This window comes from Penaeus vannamei, chromosome 22 (genome assembly GCF_042767895.1).
Source record: "Penaeus vannamei isolate JL-2024 chromosome 22, ASM4276789v1, whole genome shotgun sequence".
NCBI classification, from domain to species: Eukaryota; Metazoa; Arthropoda; class Malacostraca; order Decapoda; family Penaeidae; genus Penaeus; species Penaeus vannamei.
Window position 1 is genome coordinate 3,896,651 of NC_091570.1, and position 11,836 is coordinate 3,908,486.

General features: G+C 34.2%; 1 protein-coding gene across 1 annotated transcript; it reads left to right on the plus strand.

Moving 5' to 3' along the window:
• Window positions 1-359: 359 nt before the first annotated feature.
• Window positions 360-8,673, plus strand: LOC113814021 (charged multivesicular body protein 6-A). Its single transcript, XM_027366094.2, has 6 exons — window positions 360-516; window positions 3,147-3,256; window positions 4,271-4,394; window positions 5,136-5,252; window positions 5,550-5,721; window positions 7,584-8,673. Exons 1-6 carry the CDS (start codon window positions 454-456, stop codon window positions 7,637-7,639), a joined length of 642 nt encoding a protein of 213 aa, XP_027221895.1. The 5' UTR covers window positions 360-453; the 3' UTR covers window positions 7,640-8,673.
• Window positions 8,674-11,836: the final 3,163 nt, after the last annotated feature.

Below are 11,836 nucleotides of genomic sequence, written 5' to 3' on the forward strand. Positions count from 1 at the left end.
ACCCAGGCTGGTCTTTACCTGTAAAATCATTACGCGGGTTGTGGGGTCTACTGTTCCAATCGTGAAGCATGTGGTACTCATTAGTACCACATGCTTCGGATAACCTGTGAACTCTTAAGAAAAATCTGCACGGATTAAGCCACAGAAAAACAATTGTACAGACGGAAAGCAAGGCAGTAATTGTTGCAGACCAAACTTTATAGTCGTGTGTGTATGCGTATAGAGCCAAATATATGGAAAGATACATATGTAAATGTGTATATAAAAACGAATAAAACTCAATGATCTTAAATAGTCAACCCTTCAACAAATCCATTTTCTATCACAGCAACAAATCTCCACAAGGGAATGAGAAAAAAATAGTCCCTCCCTTCACCGACTCCATTTTCTATTACTTGACTTTGTTTACTCGAATCAGCTGACTCTCGTATTCCAACGTCAAAAAAGCCAAAGATGGGCAGCTTGTTTTCCAAAAAGCCTCAAAGTAAAGTGACAGAGCAAGATAAGGCTGTGTTGGTGGGTTTATTTAATACTTCTGGAAGAACATTTTGAAAGTGTTATAGATAGAAATTCAGTTTGATGTTTAGTAATGTCGAATGACCTTTGACTTCCCGGGGTTACCATGTTATAGTACTGTGTATGGTGATGTTCATTTTCTAATTATGTACTTATAGTTATTCTTTGTTACATCTAGAATGTCTACACTTCATGTAGTCTTATTTAAAACGCTTAGAATGATTAGTTACATTACAGGTAGATGTGTACTTCATGGTCCTTTGTTTATCTCTGCAATCATTCACTTTTTCAGTTTTTCATCAACAGTAAAATAGTTTTTCAGAATACCGACACACATCCGATCATGTTGATATAAGTACCAATGGATTCCTATCACTCTCTACTACTTTTATCTACATATGTAGATACCCTATACCCCACAAACTTTGCCCAGTCGGTAGGGAAGGGTATGAAGGGTATGAGAGGTATTGCAGGGAAAATATGATAGATGAGCTGTTCATCATATATATATATATATATATATATATATATATATATATATATATATATATATATATATATATATATATATATATATATATATATATATATATACACATATGAGGAGAAGGGTATTATGATATCTAATGCAGGGGGCTATACCATGCAATGCAAAGAAATTCCACAACCAATAAATAGGATGAAATACAAGGGAAAGTGAGGTGTATATTCCATGCCATCGCTTGCAGGGGGCTGTACCCCCTGCAAACCCCCATGTAGGGCTGCCACCCCAATCCCTGCATTATATAATCAGTGTAAGTCTTCACTCCTGATCAGTCATATACTCCGTACTTTGTATTCAAGTTTAGGCAGCAGTCCTCCTAGGAAAAGGTGCATTAGATGATTCAGTGACTTCCTTCTTGTAGTTCTCTTGCATTTTTCTCTGCAGAATGATCAATACAGGTGTCAGGTCCATGTGCTTAAGAAAGCTTTTGCTGCAGAATATCTATTGATTTGTATAAATCAGAACAATATTTTGCTAATAACTCATTAAAAAATCATGAACTTATCACTTTTCTTTCCCTACCGTCCTTTGTTGTGAAGGTGGATATAACCATAATAGTCGGCACTCTCATGCACTATACCATTTTTTTTGTAGATATGTTTAAATTAACCCATTGGATCTGGATGCTTCACTGCCATCACGTGGCCCAGAATGCAGGTATTAGGCTTACTTGAGTGGCCACTCTGTTGGGTATGGGGCTTATAGGAACGGCACACATGAACACTCATGTGATGGCAAGACTCCATGCCTCCCGAATGCAATGTTATTTCCTCTTTTTTTGGCACAAGTGTTTCTTGCTTTTTTGCAATTTTCCTGTGTCTATATTTGTCCTTTGATTTGCTCTATTCAGATGGTAATAGACTGTTTTTCATGCAGACTCCATATTCTCTTTCTATAGTGTCCATAACTCAGTACAATAATAATATCAGTAAGTGGAATTTTGTTATTTATGTCTTCTTTTCAATATTCTGTAATACAACCTCCTCCGCCGGTCGCGGCAGCCAGGAATAGGATCATGAGCATGGAAATACCATCATCCATGGAGCCAGCACTCCTCCAGTCATGGCTCACAGATAGTACATTCCACTCATTTATCAATGGAAATATGCGAAAGCTCCAAATGAATCTAATGACACTCCAAGACCATTGTGCACTTGTGATGTGTCATTCCCGTCGCCCTTTGCCTTCTGCCGTAACACTCACAACAGCAAGTTCATGTCACACAGCCCACAGCCAAGTATTCGCATGACGGCATGTTTATGTCATCTGCCCTCGAGCCAATATTTTTCATGATGTTTCACGTCATCTGGATCACAGGGATTACTAGCAATTCTAGTGATATGCATCTCTATTATTTTCATCATGTATACATCACTGTTTGAGAATTATTGATATTACAAGTTTTATTGGTTCTCTTTCTTTTACATATCGTTAAGTGGTTTATAAAACTTAGGTTAAAATATATCTTATATTTTCTGTAATATATATGATAGTTTTAGATAGGAAAACTGAGACACTTCTACATATTATGAGACTATGATTTGATTTGATTTGGAATGATCATTTAATTAAATTTTCTTGCCTGAAAGTGAGAAAATTTGGATAATGATATATACTAATGCCATAAATATTAATTTTCTTCCATTCTTGAAATGTTAGAATTGTCTTAGAATGACTTAATTGTATATTATATTTTTATTCTTTTTATTTTTTATTTTTCTTTCTTTCTACATACTTTTAGTGATTTTCTCCTTTTTTTGCCATTTTGTTGAAATTCAATATATGTAAATAGGTTCAGGACATAGACTACCCATATCTCTTATCTAGATAAGATTAGTGATTACTTGGGTTTGCAGGTAAAGTAGCTTTGAAATTTACTCATTATGGATTTAAGGTTTTTTATTTGTTGTTGTTGTTATTGTCGTTATGAAGTAGTTAATCTCTGCTCTTGGTATACGCCAGTGGTATTTCATTTTATTGGTCATAAGTAGGATGTTATTTAGCTTTGTGAAATACAGATTTATCTAATTTAGTACATACTACAAAGTCGTATGTTGTTATATATTAACCTTTTCCTCTTTTTCAGCAATTGAAATCAACGAGAGACAAGATCCGGCAGTACCAGAAAAGATCAGAGGCAACCCTAGAGAAGGACAGACAGCTTGCTAAACAGCTCTTGCAAAATGGGAAGAAAGAGTAAGTTTTTGTAAAAGTTAAATATTTTATTAGGATTCCTTCCCTGGTAATGGAATTTTGTTGGCGGCACATAGGGCCCAGCGAGACAGAGGTACAATGGGGGGCAGCAGGTTGCACAGATGGCACAGCAACCTGAAACCAACTGCTACAGTGAGGTGGCATAGTGAGTGGTTATGGAGGTTAGGCATAGTTATGGCATTGTTGTATATGGTATAGAGAGGGCCGAGAATGATCTTAGCTGCCTTTTTCTGAACCTTCTTGAGCTGTAGTAGTTGAGTGGCGGTAAGGGAGGAGGCCCAGGCAGGGGAGGCGTAGGTCAGTTTGGCCAGGATGAATAGCCTGTAGAGATTTTGAAGCTCCAGAAAAGGGACATCAAGAGGACTAGACTCTTTAGGTTTGTTGGGGTAAGCTTATATGACACTGGGGTATCAGTTGAGATGAAGTAGCCAAAATGAGTATAGGTAGAAGGAAGAAAGATATTGGAATTTTATGTTGTTGTTTTCCCAATATTTGCTAATGAGAACAAGGATAACATTTAGTATAAATTGTTTTATTTTTTAATTAGCTTTGTGGGTCCTATCACAAGACAATCATATAATATTATATGTTAATGATTCTGCTCATATTGTCGACTATTAATTCTATTCAAAATACCCTTTGTATACTTTTCTGAAAGTTCTTTCATATAGAAGGAAATGGAAAGATAGTAATGAAAGAAGTTAACTTTATTATAGATATTAGAAATATATAAAAGTATTAAAAATGCATTAATACTGTGGAAGGAAAATAGAATATCAGCAAATAGTTTTTTTTTTATGTCATCTAGCTTTGAATACTTTGTGATGTAAAGACTTGTCTTTTCTCTTAAAATAGAAGATATAAAGAAATCACCCAGAAGCTCAGTATTTGATTATGTTGTTTTAACTTTGTCTTTATTTCTGTCTTTGTTATCATTGATTCTCTTTTGATTTTGTCTCATAATTGATGATTTTTATTATCCTTTCCTCCAAACAGCCGGGCCAAACTTCTGCTGCGGAAGAAACGCTTCATCGAGGAGCAACTCACAAAGACAGATGGAACGCTTGAAAATATTGAAAAGATGATACAGGACATTGAATTTGCTCAGATAGAAATGAAGGTTCGTTTCATATCTTTGCATTTTTCATTCATTTTCATATGTATATACATACGCATACAGGATTTAAATTATGTAATACATATAGTGATTGTATCAGTTGAATAATGTCTTGTATGATGTTAGTTTGTATCCTTTATGATTCCACTAACACTCTCTGTCTTCAAAAATATCAGAGACACCCCTAGACCAAAGATATAGGTTTAATTAATAACTGTAATTGTTCACAAATATATGAATTTTGTAAATTCATGCATTTATGAAATCTACTGAGCCTCCAGTCAGATTGAATGCTAAGCAGAAATATCAGATGGAGAAGCCTCAAGGCTCCCTAGCAGCTCTTTGTAAGCCCCATTGATCCTAGAGAATGCCTGTTGAGAAACATCGTTGTAAGATGTATTTGTGTATGTAGGAGAGGGGGGGGGAATATCTGTTTGGCAACTTATTCATTGTCATACTTTCTAAAAATCTTTTACAGGGTTTAGTAATAAAGATGGAGGCTTGTTAATAAAGCTATATAGTGTATGTGTGCATATACAGAAAAATAGTGGTAGTTTTTAAGAATTATTTGTATTATTTCTATGAGCTGATAGAGTGGGTATGGGAAGCTCTGATATTTAGTGTCCCCATCTTAATTATCAGACCTTTGTTTTTTATCAAAGAATTCAGTGTATTTTTTATGCCAGCTCTATTTTTGAAAATATCATCTGAATCTAAAGATAATTTACTCCTTTTTCTCCACAGGTTGTTGACAGTCTGAAGGTAGGAAACGAAGCCCTGAAACAGATCAATGAAATGCTTAGTATTGAAGATGTGGAACGCATCCTTGATGAAACACAGGAAGCAGCCGAGAAACAGAGGGTATGTCACACATATAATTTTCTCTTCTTTCATTTCAAAGTATTGAGTTTTGCATATTCTTTTATCATGGTTATCTGGGTTTTGATATAACACAATCATTATTAGTTATAGTCTTTGGTTCTTTGAGTATTATTGCTTTTTGTTTTATTGTCTTTAATTTGTTTGCTCACCTTTTGTTATTCTTTTTGGAATATGTAGTAAAACAGTCATGAGTTTTGCTATGTCAATTTCTGTTAACACAAGAAACTGAATTCTAAAAAAATGTATTAAAGAATAACCAGCATACTATACTTTCAGGAAATTGATGCACTGCTCAGTGGAGGCATACTGACAGACGAGGATGAATCAGCAGTCGAGGAGGAGCTTGATGCCCTCATTGCTGCAGCTGTTGAGAAGCAGCTGCCTGAAGCTCCCTCCGCAGCAGAAAACCCCGAGGTCGAACTTCCAGACGTTCCAGAGACTCTTCCAGGTAAGGCAGTATTTTGGAAGAAAGAGGAAAGGAGAAATAGCAGAGATAGGAGATTGAGAGAGGATGCAGGAAGGGAGGTAGAAGACTATAAAATCTGATGGTAGTCATTTAAAATCAGCTGTATTAGCTTGAATATTTAATTTTTTGTTTTTTATTATAGATGCTATTTAAAAATGTGTAATTATTGTCACAATTAAAAGAAGTATGTTGTATTTTAGAGTAATATGATTATTTGATTTGAGGGAAACATTTTTATGAGTTTTTAATTTCAATATCATGTTTTATAGGTTGTGATGATTATTTGAATTACCAAAGTTATCATTTTATTGTTATTTTGTTTCAAGTGTTACTTGTTATTTGTTGATATACAGTATAGTATATTATTTTCAGTGTTGTAAGCAGGTTCATTGCTGGATGCTTAAAAAGATGGTATTTTTTTCTTTCTTTCGATTTTGTTCTTCTCCTTCTTCTTTCATAACACAGTTTATTAACATTAACAGTATATATATAAAGGGTATCTCAGGAAGTATACTTTGGCAATAGGATATTGGATAAGTGATACCAGTTAATTTCTTGCTCTTTTTTCTTTTCTTTTTCATTTTCTTTTTTCCATTTGGTTTTTCACTTGTTTCAAAATTAGTGGAAATTCCAAAGCCCTTCCTCCTTGATTATAGAATTATGAGAAATTAATGTTTGAAGGGGAATATTGAAGAATGTTTCTCACACGATAGTCTTGTATTAGACAAGTAATTCATACTTTAATAAATATTTAAAGGCAAATGATTTAACAAATATAATAAAGAGAGTAGATGAAAAATACCTTTAATCTTCATCCACTATTAAAGGATAATATGGAGATTATTCCCGAGATAATTCATATCCAAGCGCCACGCATTGGTTTCATACCCACCCCATACGAAGACATGTTCTTTTTCCCATAGAATACTGGCTCTCTGTTTTCATTTGGACATTTACTCGTGTCTATATCACAATCATGAGTCAGTACCTTGCCCTACCATTAGTACATACTTTTTAATCACTTCCCACCAGGTGGAATGTATGTACATGCCTTTTTATTGGCTCATCAGACAGAGCTTGTTTTTCTCCAATAGCAGCTGCATCATTTCTATGATAAAACTTTTAGGCAAAAGCACATAAAAAGAAGGTAAACCTTAAGAAAATTGATATATTTTTAAATTGTATCAAAATACAAGCTTTTAGGTGCCTAATGTTGCCTACAAACTACCGAACAAGCCTGGTGCAAACAGGGGAAACAGCTCATTATCATGCCCATTTGACAAATTTTTTACCAGCCATTATTGGGTTAATGACATGTCAGGAATTTACGCACAACCAAACTGTAATGCTTAACAGTTGAGTGACTACTTATGAACACAGATGGAAGGACTAGTTAATTTCAGTATTCATTATTTTCTGTGACATCATTTATTTTCTAGATGCAGGTGGATGGCCTGTGTCAAAGTCAGTTGTGGGAAGAACTTGATTACCAACTGCAAAATTGCTATATGAGGCAGGGTAGCATTTGGTTAAGAGTACCAATGTAACCAAACCGGATGCGAGGCTTTACTGTATGTAACCCTATGATGACGGCCTGAATATCAAGTGATGTAATATTACACTACAGTCTAGACTTTGTGGCTAGGCGTAAGTTATATGCAGCCAGCCCACCTGTTGTGAGTCATGATAGCTATAGCCGTACCCATCTCTGAAGGGTTAACAGCCTAAACCACAATTTTTTGTTGAGAACATTTCATACATGCATGTTTTTCTTTCATTCTTTCTTTCTTTTTTGATCTCTCTTTTTTTTTTCTTTTTCATCATATTTTTTCCTCCATTCACAGAGCCTGCAAAGGAGAAAGTCAAGACCAAGGAAAGGGTTGCCATGGCTGCCTCGTAATCCAGTATTACATGTCACAATGATTGCGTGGAAAGGGCATTAGTCCGGGTTTCAAAAAAAAAGGCTACAGGTTTGTGTGGAAATGTGGGAATTTGAGAACCATGAAAGAATTCCCACCTTTGTCCGGTGTCTACACAATTGGAATGGTTTATTATTTGTAACAAACATCATAAATAGAAAGTCATTATGGTGCAATGTATTCTTCTTTTTTTTCTTCTTCTTTTTTTTTCTTAAAGTAAAAAAAATAAAATAAAAATCATAATTCATATAACATGTCCATTTAGATATTTGTACATTAGAGATTTTTACGTGTTATCTTTGATTTGTGTGAATTAGTTATCTCACAGTTTTATTTATGCTCAGTTAAGATGTGGTTTCAGTTGACTTTTTAAGAAAAACATAATTATAGTATCTCAAGGGAAAATATAAAAAAAAAACACTCCGTTAATTTATTAATTATGTATCGTGTTTCTTGATCTCTGTGTCATACATCTACTTCAATCATTAATGCATTTCTTTGGTATAATTACTTACTGGTACTATGGTTTCTTGTTGTGCACTCGCACGCTTTAAAACCCCTCCCCCGCCCCCCCCGCCCCCCGCTACAATTGCAAGTAATGCACTGATATAACCATTATGTATCACAGCTTGTAATGAGAAAGGTGCAGTGATCATATTCAAATTGAATGCCTTTATACCTCTGTTTAAGGAGAAAATTTGGCCTTTTTTCTGCTACAGAAGATAGGTTTAAAAGGAAAAGAAGTACTAGTTTTATTAAGTTTAGCAGGCAGGATGTGAAATTTGAGAAATGTCATATTTTATTAAATGTTCTTCAAATTTATAAAAAATCACATGTATGCTACCATTATATGTCCATGTCAATGGTTGTATCTAGTCGCCACATATTCAAAACAGAAAAGAATATATACATGTACTAAATGTTTTATACTTTGCCTTATTATGAAACTTTCTCTTGATAAATAGATATGATATATTTGTATGAGGTACAAGAAAATAATAAAATATTGAAAAATTGTTGTCTTTTATTTGATAAAGTTTTGGAAAGTCTCAAGGTTGTGGATTATTTTTATACTTGTATGATAAGGATGTCATTGTGAATAATATGGGTTTAAGTGAACATGCAAAATCCTTTTTTTGTTTGTATATGTTTTGGTTCATATTGTTGGGTTAGTATTTGCATATATACATGTTAGTGTGTAGTCATTATATCAGCAATATTAATAAATTGCACTGTGACTCTCCTATTAGGCAAAATATTCTTGTGGGAATCTTGGCCAACAGCACGCTTCCATTCATCTTCTGTTGATAAATGATGCAACAGCCAAATATACATTTTTGCAGATCCAAAATTAAATAGGTGCCTGTTTTTGCCCCTTCTATTGCAAAAAACTGAGCCCATTTTTTTCTGGCCATAAATGTTTTGATATAATAATTAAAAATTACATTTTTAAAAAATCTATCTGTCTTCTAGAATGAGCCATATAGTTTTATAAAAATATGGTCAGAAAATCAATTATCCAACTATAAATAACCAGACTCAAAATATCTGACAATATCCTGCATAAAACATTTCCTGTCTGGGAAACACCCGCGTTAATTAGACTCACCTTGTGGCATTCTTTGATGTATGAATGAATTCATATTTAGTCATCTTTGGTTTAAGCATGCAAAATTACTACTTTTATATAATATTAATAATTCTTCCTCACTCTCAAGTATTCACATTAACGTGTTTTGCTTGAGGAAATGTTATTCAGGTTAGTTTTAGTGGCAGGTCAAAGGTAGGTACTCTCTGAGGGACTGGAGCACCCAGAGTCACAAAAGGATAAATGTTTGGATCTTTTCAAACCATTGTTTTACACTGTAAATGATGATATTAATTTCCTTAAGGACAAATACATATTTTTACTGCTAGATATTTTCATAGATAAGGCCATTATATGATTTCTAGCTCCACATTAATTTGTTAAGCACTTGGGTGTGTTTATCTACATTTTTCTATTTCAGCTTTTCAAAGAACCATTTATGGAATGCAATAAGTGAAATTTTCTGGGAAATTATTTGCTTGTTTGTTAAGTTCTCGAAGATAGAGATACTTAAAATTATTTGAGAGAAAAGATTGTCTTCAAAGATATAATGAAAGTGTAAATTGTAAAGGAGGGGTGGCCAACCTTTTGTGAGATATGATCTACTTTTTCTACAGTTACCAGCCTAAGATTCCATTAATGTAACACAGGAGTAGTCTTTCTTTATAAATAATTGTATGTTGTTCAGACATGTTCATCATTATAAATAAAAGCATAACTTATTACTAGAAAAAAGAGAAAGATAATAATCCAAGTATCATGAGTACTTACTTATGCTATTGCACCTATTTGCATGACAACTTCTGAAGGACGAATTATTAATAGGTACAGTAGTGTGATTGACTTGAAACAGGCTTGTGATTGACCAGTCAATCGCGATCGACTGGTTGGCCACCCCTTCTGTAAAGATATGCAAAATAGGCAGATGCTATATTGGTAAGAGTGAGGAAATCTGAGCTGAAGAGAATGAATAAACAGAGAATGCGTAAAAAGAGTGTTAGTGGAATAAGTAATAGAGTTGGTGAAAGAATGAAGAATTAGTGAAACAGAGAGTGAGGATTGCTAAAAGAAAGTGGCCTGTCATTAGGTCAGCCACATGCAAGAAAATTAAATAATTGTTGACACAAATAAAGATGATGTTTCCTGTGTATTCATTTGACAACTGTTATAATATTCTACTTTGATACTGCTGCGGATGTTGTCTAAAGTAGGACGAGTACTACTGCTTCTAGTATTCCTGATACTGTTGTTGCTAAAGGTACTACTACTACTACAACTACTATGATTCTGACCACTATTACGACTGTTATACCCAATATCAGTACAAAACAATCTATGAATGGGAGAAAAAGTCAGGAACAGGGAGCAGTGAGAGAGATGGGGAATGACAGAGACAGTGGGAGAAATCGATAGACAGGAGACACAAAGGGTCGCGCGAAGGAATACAAAAATCTAGATCACAGACTTGCAAAGGAAACGAAATGGCCTTCACTGATAAATAAAACTGATAAGCTGAAGGGAAGGATAACGTCACAGTCAGTTCCAAAAAATAACAACGCTCTGTAATCTTTCCATAGTCCTCTACGTTCCCTAGAAAATGCTGAATGGCTACGCATTGCCTGATTTTTTGCTAATTAAGCTACGGTGTCGCCTTGTTGGTTGGAGAACAAGGGAGTCACACATCGATGCAGACTTATTAATGACTGTTGCCAAAACCAACAAAATACAGAAAGAGAGAATGAGAGAAATGATGTGTTTTCTTGCGTGCGTGACTTCATAAACTATTTTAATCACTATAACTGGTTTCGTCTTGTTCACTGTCCAGTCTTTGAGGTCTTCACTGTTAACTTTCTCTTTACATTGATGTCAACGCGCGCGCGCGCGTGTGTGTGTGTGTGTTTGTGTGTGTATGTGTATGTATGTGTGTTCGTGCGTGATCATGCGTGCGTGTGTGGATTTGGGCGTGAGTGTGGGTGTGGGTGTGGGTGCATGTGTGTATGTGGGTTCAATATGTATTTTTTAATCCGTACGCTCTGAAGAAACAACACAGTGACAAGATCTGCATATTCGTGTGCTTCTTGCTTTCCATTTCTTTGCTCTACAATCATTCTTTATGTAGCACGAGTCCTGTGTCAACATTTTAGAGCTGCAAACAAGATCTTTCAGTTGGATGATAAAGCACAATACATACATTACTACTGGACACTTACCGCAAAAAGCAGTGCACGAATATACTCTGGGCAATTATCTTTGTCAACGTTAAAATTATAATTATTATTATTATCATTATCATTATTAATAGTATTATTATTATCATTATCATTATTAATAGTATTATTATTATTATTATCATTATTAATACTATTATTATTATCATTATCATTATCAGTAGTAGCATTATAATCAACAGTAGTAGTAGTATTATAATTGTAATTTTCATATTAACTCATTATTATTATTATTATCATCATCATCATTAGTGTCATCATTACTTAATTATTGTCGTTATTATGCAATAGGATAACTGACTTAAAAGTTATCTGAACACATTCCATTTCAACGTATCCAACAATACGGACTTACTGTGCAG